Source organism: Leiobunum rupestre, chromosome 7 (assembly GCF_980474605.1).
Source record: "Leiobunum rupestre chromosome 7, qqLeiRupe1.1.hap1, whole genome shotgun sequence".
Lineage (NCBI taxonomy): Eukaryota > Metazoa > Arthropoda > Arachnida > Opiliones > Sclerosomatidae > Leiobunum > Leiobunum rupestre.
The window spans coordinates 20,632,519-20,658,553 of NC_143390.1; the positions used below are offsets into that span (position 1 = coordinate 20,632,519).

Consider the following 26,035-nt stretch of genomic DNA (forward strand, 5'->3'; position numbering starts at 1 on the left):
GTTTCACCAAGGCTTTACTAATTAGGCAAAGATTAAGCCTTGGTTTCATTAGCGTAGCCCCAAGCAACGGAGATGTATCCACTTTTATACGTAAAATCTTCCCAAAACAAAACATACACCCGGATTTTCGCGGCAAATGGACGATAGGCCTATATTATATTACAGGTTTTTTATCAATATAACCGCGTTGATACGCTAAGAACGCGGAAAGTTAAGAGTATTTTGTTAGTTTTGATATAAGGGAGGATTGGGTTATCACGCGACAACAACCCGGCGCTACCATCGCGTTTGGTGAACACCGTCCCTTCAATGTCATGGCTTGTGAAGTTAAATACTGTCTTCGGAAAAAAATGTTCTTTCGAAAATAAATTGAGCACATTCGCTGGAAAAATCGGCTTCTTTTCGCGTTTTGGATCAACCGATTTCCCCGAATTAAAATAAGTAACAGCGTCTTTCTCTCGAAATGAAGAACCAACTTAAGCCGTGGGCCTTTAAACCATTTTGTTTCGCAGCGGACGAGAGTCGTTAGTTTAATTCAGTCACACACGCGTCGAGGTGCCAATTGGGAATTCGCTATGTACAGTATATTCCCTCAATGGCGAAATCTATTTCTTGGCGTCCTCTTTCTTGGGTTCGACGTTGGAACCCATATTGCTGACGACGTGGGCGCCACCCCCGGGCGGGCTCTGGTAATTGGTGAGCTGCTTCTCCAGGTACTTGAGCGACTCGTTCAGGAAGTTCTGGAGCGCGGTCAGAGCGGCCACGATGGCGGGGCTGCCGAACCCGTGCGTGATGAGCGAAAAGTGCGTCAAATGACGCTGGATGTTCGGCTCCAGAATCAGTTGCGGCCGGGTGTTACACAGCGGGGAACGGTCCTGGTTCAACATGTCCACGAACTCTTTGACCACTTGCCTTTTAAGGGGAAGACAGTAACGATCAACTTTTGCTACTTGCGCTTATGTTATAACATAAGCGTGTCAGTTAGTCGAACTAATTACTGAGAGCTATCTGTGGAATGACGTGGAATTGACGTCATACAAAACCTCTAACGAGGAGACAAATGTTTCACCGGGTTTTCATAGATTTTTCAGATTCAATTCCCCGGCTTGCTATATTGACTTCTTTAATGCCGAAATTTGCAAATTTTTAACTTTTTATTTTATTAAACGTTTTCTATTCGAAAGCAAATTAAATTCCCAGACTTTTAGACTAATTTTTAAATTTCCCCGACTTTTAGACCTATTTTAAATTTGCTATACTCTAAGAACCATTTTAAATTTGCTATACTCTAAGAACCATTTTAAATTTGCTATACTCTAAGAACCATTTTAAATTTGCTATACTCTAAGAACCATTTTAAATTTGCTATACTCTTAGACCCATTTTAAATTTGCTATACTCTTAGACCCATTTTAAATTCCCTATACTCTTAGACCCACTTTAAATTTGCTATACTCTTAGACCCATTTTAAATTTGCTATACTCTTAGACCCATTTTAAATTTGCTATACTCTTAGACCCATTTTAAATTTGCTATACTCTTAGACCCATTTTAAATTTGCTATACTCTTAGACCCATTTTAAATTTGCTATACTCTTAGACCCATTTTAAATTTGCTATACTCTTAGACCCATTTTTAAATTTGCTATACTCTTAGACCCATTTTTAAATTTGCTATACTCTTAGACCCATTTTTAAATTTGCTATACTCCTAGACCCATTTTAAATTTCCCCGACTTTTCCAAGTAACGTGGCAACCCTATATAAGGTCCAGCAAAATTGTGCGGTCATTATTGAAAAAGCTCTCAGAAGCAGTTTAATATAGGTAACTGACATACTTATACGAACCAATAATAACTTACGCAATAAACGTGGTACAACAATCTCACGACCACCAGAAAGACCAAAACAATGTAACATTGAAAATAACTTACTTCGTCGCTAGAACGATTTCCTTCCGCCTGTAAAGCTCCGACGGGTCACTGTGAGTTCGGCATAAGTACTCGGACACTTGTCTGGCTGGGAATTCCGTCTCGCACACGTAACCAAAGTCCCTGGCTAAATGTATCGCTTCGCCTGACAACAAGAGACCATCCAAATGTTAGCTACCGCAAAATTAAATGAGAAATATATTTTTTGGAATACGTACCTTCCACTAAAGACGTTAGAAGGGTCACGTTAGCCGCTTTCCGTCGCCCAGCGGGTAAATTCAGACCAATTTTTTCTAATTTCTCGCGTAGTGATCGGCCACCATTCTTAGATTTCGCTCTGCAAAGAAATATAAGGTATCGTTAGGAACGTGTTTATCGCAACACATTAGGCCAGGGTGACCAGGGAAAAGTTTTATAGAAAAAATAGGAAACTAAATAGGCGAATTATAGGAAAAAATACACTAAATAGGCGAATTATAGGAAAATATAGGACACTAAATAGGAAAATATAGGACACTAATAGGAAAATATAGGAAATAAAATAGGCGAATTATAGGAAAATATAGGGCACTAAATAGAAAAAATAGGAAAAAATAATAAGGTAATTATTGCATATCTGAATACTTTGACTCGAATCACCTAGAATATTGATAATTTTTTGTACACTGCTTTCTCGCATTATTGGTTCACTTAGCGGATTTAAAAAGCCCGTACAGTTCAAGATTTTGTTCGAAAGGGGAAGTGTTTTCACTAAATGTTCTATGACACGTACAAAAACGTTCTTTCATTTTCAAAAGACCGTGAAATTATAGGAAAATAGGTGAAAATAAAGGAATTTATAGGCTGGCAATAAAAATATAGGAGATATAGGAAGTCTGGTCACCCTGCCTTAGGCCCAAATCATCTAGCGACTTTTATTGCCTTTGAACAGGTGGCCGGGTTACAAGGCGTAGGAGGGTGGTGGCCAGTCCTTCATGCCACGCTAGCCAACAGCTTCCTACACTTACTATTACCGTTAACCTCTACAAGTGTTTATGGAAAAAACTTTGGCAAGATATTTTAAAGTTGGTTTCAAAATAAATTGACAAAACGATTCCGGAAAGTATCACTAGGTGGATGCCCCCTTCCAGAAACTATTAAAGGGGAGTACGAACTTCCATAAAAAGTTTCAAACATGAACTTTACCAAGATCCAATCAGCAAAATAGAACCAGATTGTAATAACGTGTAAGCTAAAGGTATATACCAAATGCTTCCCAAGAAAAAAAAGTCAGAAGTCAAGGAATGATAAGGGTTTAATATAGGACGTTCGATAAGGGACGACTTTTGGAAATTTTCTAAGGAACTTTCGTAGAAATAGAAAAAAAGCTAACGGAAAAATAACCCCCAGTTTACTTTAATTGTATGCTCAGTTTCAAACTTAGAAATGGCCAAAATTCTAATAGAGAAATAGCTTTGAAATAATACTCAACTGACTTTAATTCTACGCTCAGTTTCAAACTTAGAAATGGCCAAAATTCTAATAGAGAAATAGCTTTGAAATAATACTCAATTGACTTTAATTCTATACTTAATGGCAACCTTAGATATGGCCAAAACTCTGAGAAATAGCTTTCAAATAATACGTGGTTGACTTTAATTCTATGCTCAGTTGCAACCTTTGAAAGGGAAATATTCTAATATAAAAATGGCTTTTAAATAATAGTTTATTTTTTACTAAAATTGACAATTAACAATCATGATATTTCAACCAGCCCAATTCAAAGTTTAGCTAAGCAAATGGCTAATGATATCTTTGGTTTAAATTATTTTATAGAACGTTGTCCTTTCTTAGATTATACGTGAATATTTAACTGCTATTGGTGGAGGTAAAACCTTAAATGGTATTTTAGCAGAAACTAAATTCGACGACGGGTCTAGAGAAAAAGCCATTAATGGAAATCCAACATACAGAATAAAATAACAATCTAATAAAGCCCCCGAAAATGGGTAACACCGTAGAACCGCGCGGTGTCCATTCAGACGAGGGGGATGACAAAGCTGTGAAGCTATAATTAGAAGCGTATTGGGGGCTAATTACAACGCCAGATTATGATAATTAATGCATCCAGACAACATTTTAAACCTCATTATTCAACTCTAGGGTATCTCTCGCGAGCTCTTTTCGGAGATTTTTAGTACCAACCCCCCCTAACCAAAAAAAATAGTCCTGGGCCATAGTCGCTTATACCATCACCCCCTTGCCCCCCCCCCCATGGCCCCTCCTAAAAGAAATTACGTAAAAAAATATTGCGCAGTTACGGGGCAGGTGAGATGGTTTGGAATTTAGCCCCGGGCCTGGGAGGGGAAAATTGGACTGCAGTAAAAAAAAAACCCTCTGAGAGGGGGGGATATTTTGAAGGGCAAGTATTTTCGGTGGGGTAGTATATTACGTCAAATGACAGTTACGGTTAAAGGGGGAGAGGTGGTAAAGTCCACGTTCAGATAAAAAGTAGGATTTTTGGAGACGTCCTGGATGGAGCGGTGGCATCTTACGATACCGTCACGTACCGATTGCCAACCCCCTCTGGTCCCAGAATCGCGGGATTGATAGCTACCTCCACCATCAAATGTATAATGGCAGTGTTTGGGATGTTACCGGTTCGGATACACGGATTACATGTCGAGAAAAAGAGGCTCGAGGGGTCTCGTTCTTACTACCCCGCTTCTCTCTACGGCCGCGCTGTATTCCTCGGTTACTACTGGACGACATATCGCCATAATGGTAATGGGAGCCTAACATTTCCATTTCTCAAAATGATATTGGCGTATTAAAATTTATCCCCTAACTTAACTTTTATTTACTTCATTATTTCCTTTGTAGGTTTTTCTCAACGGTTCCCCGTTAGAAATTTTAGACAAACTATTCCGGCTTTTCCAAGGTAAAATTATAAACGTGATCGTACAATGCAAAGTTAGTTTAGAATCGTTTAATTAGGCAGAAATGTTTCGAACTTGTTAATGGAAATTTCGCGTGATGTATAAACAAACTTATAATACAGGGTGTTTCAAAAGTTTATGCAAACATTGTAAAGGGTTGTTCGGGGTGAGTTGAGAAGTATGCCTGTTTTACCCCCATTTTCCTACGATGAGTTAAAAGAGTGCCAGATAGCTTTAAAGTGTGGCCTACTTGCCCCTGGAAGTAGGCTACAACGAGTGCAAAACCAAGCAGCAGGGATTTAAAATACTATTTAAGTTTACTTTTTTACGCTGGTTAACACGATTTGTTTACAAAGTCCTTTTTTACCTATCACACGAACCCAAACCCTAATGTTCGCATTTCCCCGCTGCTTGGTTTGGCGCTTGTTGCAGCCTACTTCCAGAGGATAGTAGGCCACGCTTTGAAGCTCTCTGGCGCTCTTTTAACTCATCGAAGGAAAATGGGGAAAAACAGGCATACTTCTCAACTCACCCCCTACAACCAGGGTTGGCCGATTTAAATCAACTTGATTTAAATCACGATTTAAATCGAGATTTTAATCAATGATTTTTTTCAAAAAAAATCGTTGATTAAAATCAATTTTTATATAGTATTTTTGAAAAAGAAAAACCTGGCCAATTGCTATAATTTAGGTTTAAATATAATCTTTCTTGTACTTCCCCCTAATGTTGCATTGGATTCTACCTATGGGTGGAGATTCTGCCGATTTTTTTTTGTAAAGTACCAAAATAGGTTTTAAAAAATAAAAACTTCTATATGATTATTAGCTTAAATTTAATAAATTCATTATACATATATATATAGATTAAGTCTTTAAAAATTAAAACATAGTGGTTTTAGGTAAAATTATGATACTTAATTATATAAAACTTTGAAATTTTAATTAAAATCAAAAAATCAATAAAAATCTGATTTAAATAAAAAAAATCGATTTATTTGATTTTTTAAAAAAAATCAAAAAATTGCCGACCCTGCCTACAACTCCTTAAAATTTTTGCATAAGCTTTTGAAACACCCTGTATTAAGCGTAGACAAGAATTCGTCGAATTTAAAAATAATTTTTGATTAAACGATATAATGGGAATCCAAGGTTGGCGCGTGTCTTGGTTTTGTGTTTAAGTAATAATAACGGCCTTCGATATTTCGTGACTATAGTTACAAAATTATTCACCTTTCCTTAGTAGATACAAGAATGTTTTTATTTATGCTAAGGGATAATTACTAGGTTGAAACTAATCCTGTCGATCCAACCACCTCACGGTCTGCCAGTACGCGCCTCCCTTTAAAAATCAATCAAATCGAACCCGTATCTCATTGGCTCCTTAGAAAAATTTAAATAAAAGAGCAACAAACACAAGGAGAACGCAGCTAGCCTTTAAACACGCTAACGCAGTGATATGTACAAATTTCATTGGACGAGCATTTACTCTGAAAAATTTACGGGAGGGTGGAAAGACAATTTCCGTATTTTCCCCTTCCAACGGCAGCAGGCGCTAAAGCGTCTAGCCAATGAAAAACGTACACACGAAAATGCACGACTTTTGACGGGTTGCGTTTTCCTTGTGTGGGGTGTCGTGTTTGTGGCTCCTAGGTGACGACGAAGGGAAAGTGTTGGACAGATTTGATAAGTGAGAAACGAAGAACAGTACCTCCTTAGGACCCCGCCTAAAAGCGAAGCGTTGAGGCATTCGGGAGGAGACAGGCGTCTCTGTACTTCGCCGACCGTCACTTTGTACTTGGACGTGGAGCTGAGGAGAGAGAGTCGACCAGGAACGGAGCAGAAGACGTCCGTGGGGGACGTGACGCCCGTGATGACCATCTCCTTGTGGTTCTCGCTGTTGCGCGACTTGATGCCTGCGTGAGGAGGGACCAGACCAAAGACGTTAGCGTTATCTATAGGCGAGCAAGAAGTGTCCGCCACGTCCTCTCGCGTCCACACCAGGCGGACCACTCGGTTCTGGTTGTTACCTTTCCGTATGACGCTGTTGTGATCCGTATTGAACAGGCCCGACGCGTCATCCACGTTTCCACCCTAAAGCCAAAAGACAAACCAAAGACTCGACGTTAGTTCGCGCGTTTACTTTCGTAAGCCACGGACAAAGCACTCGAACGACATAAAACGAACACATTTTAACACTAAATAGTTGAGAACTAGATATCTCGAAATATATTATATACTTTTAAATGGATCCATCTAACTACGCTGCTAATGTAATTCCGAAGGGTCCGACTTTCCGAAAAATCCCGTACACTTTAGAGAAAAGTGATTCTAGAAATCTACTTGAAAATCCCAAAATCTGGTACAATAAAAATTGAAGACAACGAATTGGTCTTGTGCGCGAGCGTTTCAAAAAAAAAATAATTCTAAAAAACTCGATCCAGGTTTCTGTAACCTTCATGGTACCATTATCAACACTCACGAAACCAATTCATTGTCTTTAATTTTTAGTATATTATACGCGCAAGAAAATTTTAGCTATTTTTAAACCATTAACCCCAAAATCTGGCCTAAAAAGCCAGAAATCACAAAAAATTGCGCTCTAAAATCTCAAAATCAGTTTGATTTCTGAAATCACACTACGCAAAATTTGTGAATGTGGGACAACTCGTGCAATTCGATTTTGGGACGTGTGAAAATTGGAACCCCAGTGCTCTCCTCACTGGTTAAAGGGGTTTTCCCCCCAGATGTTTTGTTTGCCCTTTCCATAAAACCTTGTTGAGGTTAAGGGTAATAGTGAGTGTATAGGAGCTGTTGGTTCGTGTGGCACGAAGGGCTTGCCACCACCCTCCTTCGCATTGTAACCCGGCCATCTGTTTAGGGCATTAAAAGTCGCTAGATGACTTGGGCCTATGATGGTGTCTTGGGTATTAGCTTAGCTTATTATTATACGAAACATGCGCCTTTCCAGACGGCAGGCAGTTTTCGATGGACGATATTTTACCGCCGTGTCACCTTGTCAAGTTTTAAATATTATCGCGTCTATTTAAAGTTAATTAAATGTGAAAAATGTAACTAAGGTCACTATAATAACTAATTTAGTAATTTAACTCGCGCTTCTCAACTATTTGATTTATTTACTATTTCTAAATGTATGAAGGGTCAAACGCTTAATCTATAACTTTTCAGAGATAATCTGCCACGTCATTACACACTAACCAGCTAACCAAAATATTAATTAGTATAAACTGGAACTACGAAACGGGTTATTTAATTTTGATAAAAATTATCGAGCACGTTTATACGTCGAAATCGGGAAGTTTTTTATTTTAAAATCGCCTAAATACGTTATTCGATTCTTCTAAGCCTAAGTTAACAAAAATCGGTGCGTAAAAACAAAAATAATAATAAAAAATGCGTAAAACCCGTGTGTATTCCCACGATCTCATTTTCGCCGACAAAAAAAAAGAGCCCGAAAGTTTTCTCGTTGGCGTTTGCAAAAATGTCGCCACGCAATCGATAAACGAACACCAACATTCGATACAATACAAAGAGTCGCGGATATCCGAGGGGGGGGGGGGGTAGAGATTCTGAGAAAAAGGTTTTGATTAATAAAGAGATTGGGTCGGCCACGCCTCATCTCAAGGACAGGGAGGAGGGAGATCAGAGAGACGCGCCAGCCACGGATGCCGGAGAAGAGGAAGAAAAAAAGATGAAAATCAGCTACAAGGCGCCTCCCCCCCACCTTTTTCGATCGGGAAGACGCGATAAGGATGCGGAGAAACGGTAACCATGGAAACGAGCCGAGTCAGCCTCGACGGAGGGCATGCCCGCGGCCATACGTCTGCTTAAAAATACCGGAGGAATAACGACGAAGACGCCCGGAGCATTCCAGCAGGACGCGGAGATCTCCCTCCCACGCCCCTCTCCACGCTCCGCAGCGTCCCCATCCCAGCCCGCATTCCACAGTTCCTCCGCCTCCTCGGGCGCATTTATCCGCCAAAAGGATGCCGGGAAATCCCCCCTCGCGGGCTCTCTCTCTCTCTCTCTCTCTCTCTCTTCGGCGAAGCCTTGGACGCCCGCGGTCAAATAGGGAAAACGAGCGGCTCAGACTGCGAGGTGCGGCGAGCCACTCACGGCGGCAGTCGACGTTCGCGGCGCGGCCTTGCCGACGGCGGTGTTCCCGGCGCGCCGCAACGCCCGCGCGTCGACTCCCTTCTACCATCTACCACGGGGTTCGAGAACCCAATGTTGACGGAAGACAACGCGTTCAAAAAAAATATGGGATGTATATTAAGGTACTCCACCCCCGAAAAATAGCTCGGGGATTTGGGGAAAATGGTTGAGGAAAGCCTAGTCTTGGGTGGCAAAGATTAAGCGTTTTTTTTTACTTCAACCAACGCGGGTCTCCAAGCAAATACTGCTTAAAAATATGTAGGAAATATTGGACAGAAATTTCAAAATTATAAGATAATTATAGGAATAAATTACTAATTTAAATGAGTTTTATTGGGTTAAAATATAGAAATACGTATCAGAAAAGAAACACTGTTGTTTCAATTTTCCCGAGGATCATTGCATTACGATAAAAATTACAAATTAAATATATTTCTTGTTGCTGTGTAAATCAGTCAGGTTTAAGCCGAATATGATAAAATTATAGAATTTTAGAGGACCATTTCCGAATTTTAGGAACCCTGCCAACGGTATAAATTTACCTTAAATTTTTTTTACTACAATATTAACAAGGTAATGAATAGTCCAAAAAATGTCAAGAAAGGGATATTAAATTAATTACAATGTAATTTACAAATTGACCGAGAGCCGTTATTCAAGTAATTTTTAAGTAATTTTTAAATAGGCCGTCTGTTTGGGTATACACAGGTGTATTTATAGCGGTAAAGTTTTTATTCAATCCCGGATTAGCCCAAGGGCGATTTATCGTACGAGGTTTTTCTATTTCCACGATAAAAGCTTCGACGTAGTAAAACTTTATTGAAAGGGGGCCCATTTTAAAACTACTTTACGCCCCCCCCCTCATCATCCCATTCTCTAAGTTAAAATAAGATAACCAGGATTTTAAGAATTAACCGGGGAGGAGTTTTTCCCCCAAGTGTTATTAAAGAGTTTTTTTTATTATTACCTTATATACTTTATAAATTTTGGGTGTAGAGTGTGAAGGAGCTATCGCGAGGTGGCGGTACACTTCAAATAGACGCGGCATATAAAAGGATTGACCCATTTTACAAGAAATTGGTGTTTCTTGGGATGGGTTTTCGTGGGACGAGACTTAAAATAAAAACTGGGCGGTTCAAAATAAGATGAAAAAAAAAATAACACCGATTCTTCTCTTCCAACTTTGTTTAATGGGATATTAATAATTGGTTTTTGATTGCACGATTACCCTATTAAAACATACAGATGGTTTGTTTTTCTAAGGATGGGAGCGATTCGCGTATTATTTCATAGGAGTAATTACGACCATGTACGTATTATTATTATACGAAAATAGGATGAGAAAGACACCAAATTGGTCGTTCGGTGGTGGGATTTATAAGTAACCTCAATTGATAGGATATTTTTCCCTCTTTTTTTAATACTAACACGGATATATCTAGGACAGTGTTTAAAGACAAAATTGAGAATAAGGATGGGAATTATTTTTTAAACTAGAATAGTGTTTAAACCGAGTTTTTCTTAATTGAAATATTTCTTTAGGTATAATGTGATTAATTTATTTAAGTATATTTATGCAAATATAAAGAGTTACTTTAAATGAAAATATTTGGTTAAGTGTTGTGTCGCCAAGGAATATTTTAAATACAATTATGTGGTTGAGTGTAGTGTAGTTCAGATATTTTAAATAAACTTATTTGGTTAAGTGTAACGTCGTTCAGAATATTTTTAAATACAACTATGGGGCTAAGAAGTATTTGAAGTAAAATTATATGGTTAAAGGAAAAGTCCAAGCGATCTGCCATTTTGTTTCGCGGTGACGTTTTAGGACTTTAATCACGCGCTGTTCGCGCTATAACAGCCCACTGTTCCCTGCACGCGCTTGCTCCGCGTGCGGTCTGCGGAGGGAAGGCGAAAGAAAATAGCAGCTCGCTTGGCGGGTAAATTTCGCTCGTTTAAAAATTAATTTCTCGTCATTAAAAAAAGATACAATTTTACGACTGATATTTTTGAGTATATTTAAACATGATCTTTCAAATAGACCCAAGTTTTACCCAACGTGGACTTTTCCTTTAAGTTTATTATTGCCAGTAGGTGTCACGGTAATGTAGATGAAGAAATTTACAATGATATCATAACGTTATAATATGATATTATATAGTTTGGAAATATACAGAAAAGATTAGATAGGTAATTTGAAACGTATTAAGCCTCTCATTCTAATTGAACGTATGATCTCCTTCCGTGAACTTCCCTTTTCGCGAAGATGGGATTTCGTGAAATTGGCGAAAAAGAGGCGCGAAAGATGAGCGAGCGGCGCAGATAGGGGTATGGAGAACGGGACACACCTGTTTTTGACCGTCATGCGAGTAATTTTCCTGGCTAAACTTGTTTTTCCAACACGCGGGAGCTCCTAAGCCTTCTTTTACTCGGCGCGGGTTATTTCATTACCAGCGGATAGCCGAAGCTCAAACCTAAAACCTCACAAAAAAGGAAAATAGTAGGACCCCCTCCATTTCACGAGAAATGAGTTTTTTGGCGCGCGTGCTTTCGGCTCATTTAAACGGCGAAAATATTTAAGAACCCAGTTGACCTCTCCGATAATGAAAATCGTACCACCCAGACTGATGCTTTCCCGTCTTCATCAAATATTCGAACCCAAACCTTTCACGTTACGCGATGCTTGTACCATGGAAGAAGTATTTCTTCCATGCTTGTACCGAGGGGCTAACCACTTTTAGAAAGTCTGTACACCGGATTACGCTTATATTAGCACTGCCAAAGGCAGGGACTTCAAACATTACGCGTAATCCCATTAGTACAGTCAAAGGTACGGCTCTGTCCACCGATTACGCGGAGTGATCAGCCCCTCGGCTTGTACTTCAAGTTCAACAATAATAATGACTGTTCTGAGCTCGTTTTTTTTGGTTTTCAAGTACACTAACAAGGAGACTACCCGATGTGTTACACACCGATTTTGTTCAAACTTGGGGGATTGGTAGACCTTCGTGTTACTTAAAAAATCCTTAAGGGATTTTATTCAATGGGCAACGGATTTGCCATGGCAACGAAAAATGTTTTTGACAACATAAAATGTAAATTTTCCCATTGAAAATAACATGGGATTTTACAAAATTGAAAAAAAAAATACCAAATTTATAAAAAATTTATAAAATTTACGAAAAAAATCAAAATTGATCACATTTTGATCAATTTTTAAAAAACAATTCACAGGGAAACAGTGCTTCCACTTTGGGGGATTTTATCCCTTTTTAGGGATTTTCCAACCTAAAAGGGATTTTATTTTGGAAGAGAGGGAAAAAGGGAAAATTAAGGGATTTTTCGAAAATAAAGGATTTTGGGAATTTTAATAATTTTCCCTAGAAATATTTTGGTCTAGTACTTCAAATACCGCGACTCTACCTTTATTGGAATCCAAGAATGAAATTAACTGGGATTCGGAAGTGTGTCATAGATTTTAAAATATTTTTAAGAATTTGATTCTTTATATTAGGCCTAAAAATTAAAAATCTTATTGTTTTAGTTCAAAAATTTGTGAAAGGGATAAAAAGGGATTTATTAGAACCGACAGAGGGAGAAATGAGATTATCCAAGTGGAAGCACTGCAGGGAAATCGGTCAAAATCCCATGTTATTTTCAATGGGAAAATTTTAATTTTATGTTGTCAAAAACATTTTTCGTTGCCATGGCAAACCCGTTGCCCATTGAATAAAATCCCTTTAGGATTTTTCAAGTAACATGAAGGTCTACCAATCCCCCGAGTTTGAACGAAATCGGTGTGTAACACCTCGGGTAGTCTCCTTGTAAGATAAATTCGTAAAATTGAAAGCTTTGTATAACAAATGAAACACCCGCGTTTTCCATATTTACAGAAGTAGATAGATAGAAGTATCGGATTCCCTATACTGTTAATGTTGTAACGTATAGCTTCAGTTTTGGCGGGAAAATCCAATCAATTCACCAGTTTCAATAATGTTCAGATATTTTCAAATACCACAAGTACAGCCAACTTTAATAGTTTTAACAAACTGACACGCGCTTTTATAATCATAATCAGGTAGGCACCACCTTAAGCCTAAGTCATCAAGCGACGTTTATCGCAATTGACCAATATGGTACTTTTTAAGAACGCGCTGCCTTATCCAGTGCTAAATTTTAGAAACCGATAGATGGCGGTAATGTTATTGAAACTTGGCAATTGGAAACTACCTCGTGGTTAATTTTTACATCCAATATCGTTACTTCTCAAGTAATGGATATACTATATACTAATGATATTAAATATTGCTCAAACATTAATATAAGCTTAAATGCTTCGGGATACCCGAATTATCTTGGGTTAAATGGGAGAGGATACTTATTTCGTAAATGATATTATATACCTCTGATATTAATATTCAAATATTTCCTTAAGCTTAGATATTTTTTGCGATAACCAAATTTCTTGAATCAACTGGGAAAAGGATACTTATTTCGTAAAATGATATTATATACTTCTAATATTAATTAATATTCAAATATTTAATTACGCTAAGGCGTTTTTGGATACCTAAAATTTTCTTTGGTCAATTGTGAATATTGGAATGATTTTAAATAATATTAGAAGTAACTAGTGTTGTAAGTCGGAATATTGTACGGAAAATGACCGAGGACGTTTTACCGGAAAATGTTCCGTATTTTTCCGAAAAAAAATTAAAAAAAGTTTTCATTCCATGATTAGTTTAATAGTGTTTGCAAATTCAAATAAAGCGGATTTTTTTCGCCAATTTTTTCGTATCTAAAAGTAAAACTAAACCTCTACACTAGCTTAAATCTGATTAACAATGTAACACTATTAATGTTTTGTAGTTTACTGTTATTAGACATTTTATATCGATAATAAGTTAAAAAAATTAAAAACCCTTAAAAAGTAATTAATTTTTAATTTTCTATTCTGAATTGCGGAAAATGTTTCGCAATTCGGAAAATTTTCCGGAAAATTAACAACTCTAATTATAAGCTATAACTCTTTAAATAGAAGCAGTATTACCTAAATGTAACTTTTTTAGAATAAAGTTCATTTCAGTGGCAAAAAGTGGCAAATAGTGACTAATAATCAGTAAATGCATTTAAATGAACTAAATAAATAATTACAAGTTTATTTCACAAACGTTTATTATCATCAAAAGTATTTAATATTGTAAATTCAACAGTTTAAACATTTCTTAAAAACGCGCTAAAGATGACGAATTCAAACTTTGGGAAATCGTTGAAAAATAGCCAAAAGAAATAACTAGATTGGGCTATATTTGAGATTCTAGCCCAAACCCTGGCAACTAATCCAGTATATTTGTCTAAAATAGCATAAATATATTTTTTCTTTGGTTTGTTTGTTTGGGGTGGCGGAGTGGTTAGCACTTTCGCCTCGCAGCAAGAGGAGCCGGGTTCGATCCCAGCTTGTGGCACTGGGTGAAAACTCGGAACAACTCCTTCTGCGTTGAGTTTGCAAGTTCTCTCCCCACTGGTTTAAGGGGTTTTCCCCCGAGTTCTTCGGTTTCCCCTTCCATAAAAACTTGTCTAGGTTAACGGTAATAGTTAGTGTAGGGAGCTGTTGGCTCGATCTCGTGGCATGCAGGGCTTGCCACCACCCTCCTACGCATTGTAACCCGGCCACCTGAATTAAGGGCTTCAAAAGTCGCATGATGACTTAGGCCTAAGGTGGTGCCTTGGGTATTAGCCTAGCTGATTATTATTATTATTATTATTATTTTATTATTTGCCACATTAGCCAGTAAAAGTATTATTCGCCATGTCCGTATTTACCACTTTTTGCCACACCTGACATTTACCACTTCGGAACACTGAATAGAAGTATTTATAAACTGTGACACTTCACCAAAAACTATATTCAGCTGGACTACACTTTCATGATAAACTTGGAGATATAAAGAGTTGGTGTTAGATAATTTGGGGGTGAACTACTTGGTTTAGGAGCATTACACTAAAAATTGTCACCACGATGGAACATGACAGGATGTTCGGACAGGTTCTCTCCCCCCCCCCCCCCCCGCTAAACACAAAAACCGGGTTGTCCTCCTCCCATACATAGTTTTTGATTAAAAAGATAATTTAATACATTCGTCCATCACCAATGTACGATCACCTGAATTTAATTCGGCGACAGTACCGACCATTCGACGACGCCAAAAAAAACGAGTTTTCGAATTAGGAGAGCAGCACACTTTATATTATCTACCAAAGCCAATTACAATATAAGTAAGGGTTATGCAAATTATATAACGCCTAAACATTGACGGATTGCTTTGTCACAATATTTTAAGATTCCATTTTCCCTGAGCATTTTTACAAATTTTTCCCTGACCCCTTTAAAGGGTTTTTCCCTAATAATTTTAACAGGTTTTCCCCTAACCATTGTTCGAAATTTTCCCCCCAACCATTTTTCGAAATTTTCCCCTAACCATTTTTCGAAATTTTCCCCTAACCATTTTTCGAAATTTTCCCCCAACCATTTTTCGAAATTTTCCCCTAACCATTTTTCGAAATTTTCCCCCAACCATTTTTCGAAATTTTCCCCTAACCATTTTTCGAAATTTTCCCCTAACCATTTTTCGAAATTTTCCCCTAACCATTTTTCGAAATTTTCCCCTAACCATTTTTCGAAATTTTCCCCTAACCATTTTTAGAAGTTTTCCCTCGAGTTTTCCCCTAACCTTTTTTAGAAGTTTTCCTCTAACCATTTTAACGCCAAAATTAGATAATTACATAATTTTAACTTCGTTTTTCTTTAATTAGAAATAAATAAACTTACTTCAACTATTAGTTTAAAGGTGACTCTTCAAGTTATGTTTTAACCAAAAAAGTTTAAATATTGCAAAGTTTAAAACCATAAGTTAACTTTTTAAAAAATTTCCTGAGCTTTCCCTATTAGAACTATTTTCAAAATTTCCTGAGCTTTTCATATTATAACTATTTTCAATTACCCTGTGTTCCACGACCTATGACAACCCTGTAATAAATCAAATTTAAATATACTGGTCATATGTTGGGGGGGGGGGGGAATAATTTCTGGCCGACAAGTTTTTAACAGTCAGTTAACACAAAGTAACTCTCGTAAATTAGAGGAAGTTCAATAACTGATAAGAGCGTATTCCCCTTGACATTGAATATTCGTAATTATTTAAAAATAAAAGGACCAGTTCGTGAAAAAAAACACATTTGAAATCTGGTTTGTCAAGACGAACAAGAGAGGGAGGCAAAAAATTGGTTATTAATTAAGAAAAATACTAATTAAGACGCGTGTTTTGACGGAAGGACAATGTAAGATTAAAACAGCGCCGTCTAGCGGAAGGGGGGAGAGTTAAATTTCAACTTCTGTCGAATATCGTTAAAAATATCCCGTTTTTGGCCATCTCGGAACAGACGTCCGCGGACGATACGAACTATCTCTACTATAAAAAGAAGATAGAACTACATTCCGAATAAGTTGTTGCCCTCGAGCTAGTAGCGAGTGAGAGAGAATCGCTTCCGATGGGCTCCAGACCAATCAAGTTTCTAAGAACATTTTCGCGGTACAAAATGTCTTCACCTCCCTGTTTGCCAGTTTCGAAGAGAAAAATAACTTAAAATTTGACTTATATCTAGGAAATCAATCCGCAGTAATTGGAGTGGTAGCGGACGACAGATTGCCGACTAGTATCGAGGAAGGGTTACTTTACACGACCACTGCCTTACGGTCAATTGCCAACTAGGCGGTGTTGGGAAAATGGGTGAAAAAGACGGGTTCGCAGACTGTACTTTATCTTTATACAGGGTTCATACAACTATTGGCACCACAATTCCCCCCTGATATTTCCAAATTTTCCCGCGGATAATTCCCTGATTTTTTTCAGGTGCAAGATAACCGCAATTATCACTAAGATTTACCACGGTTGCCAGTTTTTTCACCATCAAATACCCTGACCATATCCGGAAATTTTCCCTGACTTATTTTGTGCCAAGATTTTGTATTTTTTAACCACCTATATTTTAGAAAAAGTTTCCTATTTGCAACCGAAATTAAATTCCCTGACATTTCCCTGATTTTAGACTAAGTTTTATAATTCCCTGACTTTTCCCTGATTTTTAGACTACTTTTTATACTTCCCTGACTTGTCCCCGATTTTTAAACCCATATTCAAATTCCCTGACTTTTCCAGGAATTCCAGGTACCGTGGCAACCCTGTTTACAGAGCAATTCATTGCATGATTGTCATTTAAGCTAAATTGGTTAAATGTTATCATATAAAAGATGTATTATAAGTATTATTTGTGCGAAAAGGTAAAATACATAAATTGGTACTCAATAGGGCAAACTATTTGAACTCGCATAAAATTAACCGATTTCTCTGATTTGTACTAAAAAATGGGAAAATCCCTGATATTTCCCTGACTTTTCGGTCGACAATCTAAAACCCTGATATTTCCCAGACTTTTCGGTCGACAATCTAAAACCCTGATATTTCCCAGACTTTTCGGTCGACAATCTAAAACCCTGATATTTCCAGGTTTTCCAGGTCTGTATGAACCCTGTTTATAGTTAACTATCAACTAAGCCGCGTTAGTGAAAAGCAGGGATCACAGACTTTACTCGATCTCCAGCCTGATAGTAAACTGTCAACTAAACTAAAGGGTGAAAAATCCGGGTTCGCAGACTCAACTGTATCTCCCGCCTTATGTTAAACTGTCAACTCGGCATGGATTTCCCAAATCGAAGGCGAATGAAGTTATATATTTTATTATCCACGCCTGGTTGACCACAAACGGCTCGTGTAGCCCTACGGACAATATATAAAAATCCCTCAGCCATCAAATTGAAGCTATTGTTCAACTCGAATAACAATTATTAATGAGATTATCAGGTATCAGTCCGGATAATTTAAAACAATACTAAACGTAGCGTTTACAGAACTACGCCTTAATATCTCTTCCTACTTCTATTTATATTTGCCCTTTTCTTAAAGATTTATTTACAAAGTGTGTCGGGAGGTACTGGTAGGGTTTTCTTTTAGACGCGCGTGCTGCAAATGACCTACTGACCAGTGGCGGGAGACTGGCTAAAGAGAGATGAAGGGATGGATGCGTAGGGGGTTTTTACGCGGACGGATCTCTTTAATGACGGAGGTGATATCCTCGGTAAAGAGTTGATTCACACCTTAGTAGGTGAAGAGAAACACGCGTTGTTGCCGCCAGAGATTTCACCTCCGTCACAGATATGATCACCCGCTTTCTTCAAACATACAAAGCGTGATACCAGATATACATTATATAACACCCTCATTCATGGCAAACGGAGAGGGAAAAAATAAGATGACTAAAACAGATAAAGCTCGCAATTTTAACGTGATGGTGTTCATTTTTTTGAGAAAGTGTAGTCACGGGGTGTAGCCGAGGAGGTAGTCACTGAAGTCAGCCGTTTTCCAAATTATTTTGCTATGGAACCCTAAATTATACACCTAATTCTGGCGGAACACCAACTAATTTTTTTACTTATCTTAAAAGACTCTTGACACAAATAATAATAATAATAATAATAATCAGCTAGGCTAATACCCAAGGCACCACCTTAGGCCTAAGTCATCGAGCGACTTTTAAAGCCTTTAATTCAGGTGGCCCGGTTACAATGCGTAGGAGGGTGGTTACAAGCCCTTCATGCCACGCGAGCCAACAGCTCCCTACACTAACTATTACCGTTAACCTTAACAAGTTTTTATGAAGATGGCCGCGCTGCGAATTCTCGGAACCCCTGTGACCCCTGGGGTTCCGCGGGACACCTTTTGGGAACCTCCAACTTAAGTAATCAAACGTTAAAATTGTTGTTACATCACGAGAAATAACTTAAGAAAATCACTGGAAATCACCGAAATATTTTGAAAAATCACTAACAATCACAGAAAATTGTAGGAAACGTTTAAATAGTGACTACCTCTTCGGATGTAGCTTAGTTTTAAAACATTAAATAAGTTTAATGCCGAGACACTTAATTTTGTTTTCAGATATGACAAAAATACGGTTTTAATTGGCCATTTTTACATCTGGTAAATAAGTAGCTTGGATTTGCTGATAGATGTAATCAGTATAAAAAAAACATTTCATTTCTTTGTTTTGAAAAGTCGAAAATGATAAGGTGTACTATAGGCCATTAGAAGTCAATAACATACGACACGTTTGCCATCTATACAGGTAGAAATTCGAAATACTGTTTTGAAATTGACATTTTTTGGTTTAGTTCAAAATTGTTATCACACTTCGGCTAATTTGTCTTTCACAATGGCATTATTTAAATCGAGGGATCGGACACTTGCCCATATTTTGTACGGGATTTCGTAGAGATTTTGGCGATTTTATCATTACTTTTTGAAGGGATTTTGGGATTTCAATGTTAATTTACCATAGAGTGAGTTAAAAGATTTGGCGATTTTAGCCAAAAGTGTACGGGATTTTGGTAAATGTCCGACCCCTCGATTTAAATTATTTCTAAAAATTGTTAATTCTCTTTGTGATCTGAAATTTTAAATTTCTTGAATAGCCGTGGTTTTAACGAAAAGTTAAAATTAGAAAAGAGACGGGATACTTCATTACTACATTTAATAAATTTTTTATAATTATTTCCTTTTCAAGCCATTTAACAATAAACTCAAGAGTTTATTGAATTTTAGTCATGAAGTATCCCATCTCTTTTATTCTAGTTTTAACTTATTAATTCCTCTGCATTAACTAAGTTAAATCGTTAATTTAAGGATTTCGTAAACCTTACTTTAACCTGATTTGTTTATTACTCGAGATCGCTGAAATGGTAGGTTACTGCCTCATTGGGTGAACAAGTATTTCGTACAATTAACTCTTTTTATTCCCATTTTGACCACCAACAACCAGAACCAATTGATCCTTTGTCGAGTTCTTTGTGGCTCTAGCCTACCCACAACATTTAGATAACAAGAGTCTTGATTATCTAAATTTACATTTTAAAATAGAAAGTTTAAGACTAATAACACTAGAATAATGTAATCTTAATTAAATTTTCCGATGACCCTACAAAAACTTTAAATAGGCCTCAAAAATATTTTGGAAAAATCGGATTGGAACCCCTTTTGTTTTGTTTTTTTTTTTGGATTAGAGGCCATTAGAGAAAGTGCTAGTTGGAAGAAATAGTACCCCTGCATGTTTTTGGATAAGCAGAAATTAGGATAAAAATAACCCCTATATGTTTTTGGGATAAGCAGAAATTGGAAGAAATAGAGCCCCTGTATGTTTTTGGGATAAGCCGAAATTGGAAAAAATAGAACCCCGGTATGTTTTTGAGATAAACGGAAATTGGGATAAATATAACCCTATATGTTTTAGGATAAGAGATAATTGGAAGAAATACAACCCCATTGTTTTGGGGATAAGCGGAAATTGGAAGAAATATAACCCCTATATGTTTTTGGGATAAACGGAAATTAGGATAAATAGAACCCCTATATGTTTTTGGGATAAGCAGAAATTTGAAGAAATAGAACCCCTATATGTTTTGGGATAAGAAGAAATTGGAAGAAATAGAACCCCTATATGTTTTTGGGATAAGCAGAAATTGGAAGAAATAGAACCCCTATATGTTTTTGGGATAAGCAGAAATTGGAAGAAATAGAACCCCTATATGTTTTTGGGATAAGCAGAAATTATAAGAAATAGAGCCCCTATATGTTTTTGGGATAACCGGAAATTTGGATAAATAGAACCCATGTATGTTTTTGGGATAAACGGAAATTGGGATAAATAGAACCCTATATGTTTTTGGATAAGAGATAATTGGAAGAAATACAACCCCATTGTTTTTGGGATAAGCGGAAATTGGAAGAAATAGAATCCCATTCGGTTTTTGGGATAATCGGAAATTGGAAGAAATAGAATCCCATTCGGTTTTTGGGATAATCGGAAATTGGGGATCTATTATAGTTTTCGGGTATAAGTTACAAAGTCAAGTAGGGTTATTACCAGCTGTAGTCAAGAGCGAGAATACGGGTGTGGCGCATTGTGAAGTTGTAAATTCGAACGTTCTGTCGTTACTTAAACAAATATTAGTGTTTACCGAAATTTAAATGAAATCTTAAACGAGGGAAAATTGGTGCATAAATGCACGTTCACCGTAGATCGTGGCAAAAGCCTTATCTGATATTCAGTCAAAACTAACTACTTTTCATTGTTATCCGCGTAAAAAGAGTTTTAATAAAGCAAAACTAAACAATTTACCCCAAATTTTATAAACAATTCGGCCGAAAATCGCATCACTCGAAACGAAAAGTACGTGGTCACGATGCCAAACAAGGAGGTACAAACAAACTGGGACTAGACAAAATAACCATTAACCTAAGACGGTGTTAGTAGATACCATTAAATCTAATAATTATCTACCTTCCACGCCATTTCGTGAACTACCAAGTGACCCCACGACTCCACGCGGGTATAACATTAAGAAAACGCGTGACATAAAAAGGTTAGACGAAAGGGGAAAAAATAACTACCGCTACTTCGCGGAGGGGAACGGCAGATGCTCGAATAAACGCTATCTTCGGTCAAGATGTTTCCACGGGCCTATTTTTTTATTTTTGGTTGGATGAGGGAGAGCTTTTTGGAACTTTGTTTTGTAAAAGCAGGGGAGAGGGGAGGGGTCAAATTTTCCCAAAACTCTATAATCTCTGTTTTCGGCCTTGAAATGGCTCCGGGCTAAAACCTGTTATAACCCCCTGGCTCCGCTGTGGGGTAAACCAACCCCCGAAGAATTACGCGCCAAGTGCCCGCGAATGTACCCAAAGAAAAATACTTTTAATATATATTTTATAAACACAACGGCTACCTTTCACGTTATATACATATAGGGAATTGGAAGGGGGGAGGAAATTATTTAGAGAGAAACATCTTTCAACTCTGGGAGAACGGAAGAGGTATCGCGATGGTACGAAGAAATGACAGGGTTCGAAAGATGGATTCGAATTGTAAATGATCGCGGCTTTTATTTACGGTTGAAATAAATTTGTTTTTAAGAATACGATAGTGAATAATGATCAAAATAAAACGTTCCTTTTCAAAAATAACGAACGGGCCCGTAACCAGCCACCAGAACTCGGGGGGGGGGTCAATTCTTTTGTGGGCCGCCAATGTCTTGATACTGAAAATCTTAATTTTTAACTCTCACTTCTAAAATTAGTAAATAAACCGAAATTGGCTTTATTTTGTTATTTTTTAAATTATGAATTTTAACTTCGTTGAAAACAGAAAAATTTATTAAAAATACAGGTAACCGACGGTATATGATATTAGTTGGTAGTTGAGCAATAATTTAATTTTGGGTCGGTCGTGTTGGGGGTGCCCAAGTATACATTTGGGGTCGCTGAGCAACCCCTGGCGCCCCCCCCCCCCCCTATACGGGCCTGATAACGACATTGAAGGTGTAAATAATTAAGCGGGCGGTAACCACGGGATCCATTAACTATCTATATATATAATCGTGTATATGACCTCACCGACCTGTCAAGTATGTCATTTCGTATGCAAAACTAGTTATCTATCTAAACCAGCGAAATAAATGAGCCTCTTTCATCGAACGTTTCCAGACTAAAATACAAATGACGTTCTAATAATTCCAAGGACATTTTTAAATAATATCTTTTAAACAGTTATAGACGAGACAACGAAATTACGAAAGACAAATAGAAAACATAGAGAGTGGTATATAAAATGAAACAGTACCAAGTAACTGACCTGTCCGTCATCCAGACTGGGCAAGTTTCCGGCGGCGCTGTGTAAGTTGAGCAAGTCTTGTTCGGTGAGTCCGTGGTGGGCTCCTCCGTGCATGAGCACGTCCGGCCTGCGGACACCGGCCGCCGCCGCCGCGTACGCCGCCGCAGCCGCCGCGGCGTCACCTCCTCTGCGGCCCGTCGAGTCGCCGTAGACCGAGCCGGACAGTCCAGGGTGCATTCCGGCCGTGGCCTGCAAGTGGAGCGCCGCGGCCGTCGCGTCATCCTCCCGCCGCCCTCCGAGGACATTGTGTCTTTGCGGCGGCGGGTGCAATTGGTGGTACTGTTGAGGGTGTTGCGCTAAACTGTTCAGGTGCGAGTACGGGTCAGCCGCGTTCACGTGAGAGTGATAGTCCAACTGTTGCTGCGGTAGATTGTACGGCGGGGGGAAATATGGTGGCTGGAAATCGGCCGACGTCGGCGTGTGCGTCAAACGCGGAGCCGAGCTGAAGGTACCGGTGGAACCGATGCTGGTAATGGGACCCAGTCCCGCCGCGTGACTCGTCACTAAGTCACGCCGATCCTAAGAGGAAGACGCAAAAAACAATCAATTAATATACCTTCGAAGGGAAACGGCAAAAATATGACCGGGGGACATCTTAATTAACTTAAAACAATGGGCTTCGAGAGCCGGAATGTCAATAGAGAAATCGCGAATGACAAACGTAATCGGTAACGAAGTCGTACTTGTTGCTGGCGATCGCCGAAGGGTCTCTGGTTCCGTCGTTTCCCCATGACCGAACGACAACGGGCGATTGCGGCCTACTAAAACGGCGTTCGCGGGTCCCCTCTGGCCCTCGTTTCTCGGGATTTCCCTTTCACCCAGAAGACAACAATCGAAACCAGCCCTCCGGTGACGGGTCCGAGTACCCCCCACTATTTCCAGGACTACGTCACGAGAGAAGAGGACCTACAACCTTTGGCTACAAGAGGGCGTATCCATGTCATCAGTCACACGCGCTGGATCGCAACGCGGGAATTATGACCGAGGGGTTGGACATTTGCATTTAAAGCTATGGGATTTTAAATATTAGTCAATGTGAAGGAAATCCTTGGATTGTGGATTTCTGGATTTTTACCCAAATTTTCTACGCAATTTTGACCAATGTCCGAGCCCGTCGATTATGACCCAATATACAACGACAACCGTACCATCGAAACAGTCGTCCAAAGGATTTAATTTAATTATATTTAAATTTAAATTATACTAAAATGTCTATATTAAAGACTCGCTTCCACCCTCTTGAAAACATGACGAAGAATTAACCGATATATGTTCAAAAAAGTCTAACCTTTTGGCAAGATTTGAAAGAATGCATTTTTTTCTAAATTTCGTTTTTACTTTTTAGCTGGAGAGCATTCCGATGGCGACTCACCGAAATGGAAACTCATACTGAGAGGCAAAATAAAGTTTCCCTTTTTAAAACAAACTTAACTTTTTAAACGATTTTATTACGGCTATTATTCAAGCTGTAATCAACGCGTGAGTTTTAAAAGTTTCCCGCGGTTTTCCAAGAAGCCCTCCGAACATAAGAATGAAAATGTTCATTTCGGAGGATGCTTTTTAAAACGTGAATTATTGGGATCTACCCGGAATCTATTTCCCATGAAATAATAAATAATATCGCCAGAAGTGACGGCGAACCTACAGAAAATATAATATTCTTGTAATTTCGTCAAACCAATACGCACTCGGAAATTAAAAACGCCTACGGTGATTCTTAGAAAAGTTTTCCGTGATAAAAATTAATAATTATTGTAAAATTATTCCATTTGATGGGGGTTAGCGATATCATATCCCGGGTATCGAGGTGAATCAGCCCCTGGCGCACGAAATGCGAGATATACCTGATATTTGTTCGCCACAAAAATCTTAACCCCTTCAAATAGTAATTTGCAAAAATAAACCTATACGATTCGCTACGTATATATTATTAGAAATGTAAAAATGCCCGCCAGAAATTAAAAATTATCCATTAGTTCGAGACAAATGGGAGAAAACAACATTACTAGCGCATCGCGTATATATGGACAATCCCTCCCCAAACCAATTAAAGCTAGATTAGGCAGATGGGGATGGGACGGGGGTTCAAGGCCCCTCCCCTCTCCAACCCACCCCCCTTTGCTTTCGACGAAGTTTCGTTCACCAAAAATTACTCGAAGGCGAATTAAATGAGACGCGAAAAAAGAGGAGAACTCCGTCATAATGAATAAATTCAATAAGAGAGATCGCATGCAAACCTCGGTTGTGTCGATGAGTTCAAACGCCGAAGGCATTTCGGAGTCCACCACCCCGATTTTAGTCGATGCGTCGCCCGGAGACAAATCAACCTGCCCGCCGACGACCACTTCTTCGCTATCCTCCACCTTGCGCTTCAACGAGGAGCCCGTAGCGCCCGGGGCATTCCCCGCTTGTCCGTTGCCCGAGGCCACCACCGAAGAGCTACCATTATTATTATTATTACCACCGCCATCCGATTGGGGAATCGGACTCAATTGAGCCATTTTTTTCTCTCAAATTGTTTAACTCTTAATAAAAGAAATATTTTAAACGCGTTATTTTCCCTAACTACGTCGTTTGTCCGAATAGGCTTAGGGCCAAAAACGTCTCCATACTAGTTTTGCCCGGACAATATTTACGTACACCATAACGCGGGAAAAACGCGTCTCGATTCGTCGCCGCTGGCTGAATATATATTTTCGCGTCTTTGGCCTACAGCGCGCGACTCGGAAACGGCGCTAGCAGCCGAATTTTTCTCTCGCACGCGCTGCAAATTTTCTACTAGCGCGCCAAAAATCCGCGGGCGCGTACGTTGGAAAACGACGTGGTAAAAACCAGCTACTTAGGTGCTCTTCACGGTGCCAAAAACTCTCCTACCTAAAACTTTTTGGTATGCGACTACGTCACGAGGGCGAGTTTGGGACGTAAAACTGCCGGGGGGCATTAAAACTTCTTTTTTTTTAAGTTTTTCTTCATTTTTTCTAAGAAGGAAGAGCAAGAGGTGAAATTGCCGCGGGCGTCGCTGCTAGATGGGAAAAGGCTGGCGGGGTGGGTAGGGCAGAGTCCCCCCGGGCCATGCCGAGGGAGGGGGGGGTGATTAAAGAAACGAGGTCGGGGGGCAAAGCGCGGGGAATTGGAAGTCAATCGCCTACCTGCCGCCGCCGCCGCCGCCGTTGC

The 26,035-nt window shown here is 38.8% G+C and overlaps 1 protein-coding gene across 4 annotated transcripts; it reads right to left on the minus strand.

Moving 5' to 3' along the window:
- Nucleotides 1-25,793, minus strand: TfAP-2 (transcription factor AP-2). 4 transcript variants are annotated; one of them, XM_090180895.1, is made up of 7 exons: nucleotides 25,099-25,793; nucleotides 22,823-23,380; nucleotides 6,880-6,943; nucleotides 6,561-6,765; nucleotides 2,151-2,269; nucleotides 1,936-2,077; nucleotides 1-912 (listed from the first exon to the last, which is right to left on the minus strand). In XM_090180895.1, exons 1-7 carry the CDS (start codon nucleotides 25,360-25,362, stop codon nucleotides 606-608), a joined length of 1,659 nt encoding a protein of 552 aa, XP_090037021.1. In that variant the 5' UTR covers nucleotides 25,363-25,793; the 3' UTR covers nucleotides 1-605. The 4 variants fall into 4 exon arrangements, with proteins under 4 accessions (XP_090037021.1, XP_090037020.1, XP_090037025.1 ...); XM_090180894.1 differs by having other exon boundaries at nucleotides 22,811-23,380; nucleotides 25,099-25,790; XM_090180899.1 differs by lacking the exon at nucleotides 25,099-25,793 and adding an exon at nucleotides 24,150-24,253 and having other exon boundaries at nucleotides 22,811-23,380.
- Nucleotides 25,794-26,035: the final 242 nt, after the last annotated feature.

What these genes read in the sequence shown, in the direction of transcription:
- TfAP-2 (XM_090180894.1), bottom strand. Translation starts at nt 25,362, where the DNA reads ATGGCTCAATTGAGTCCGATTCCCCAATCGGATGGCGGTGGTAATAAT. An exon ending in AACTCATCGACACAACCGAG is followed by an intron (nt 23,381 to 25,098) that starts GTTTGCATGCGA and finishes TCTTCCTCTTAG; the next exon opens with GATCGGCGTGACTTAGTGAC. An exon ending in TCTAACGTCTTTAGTGGAAG is followed by an intron (nt 2,078 to 2,150) that starts GTACGTATTCCA and finishes TCTTGTTGTCAG; the next exon opens with GCGAAGCGATACATTTAGCC.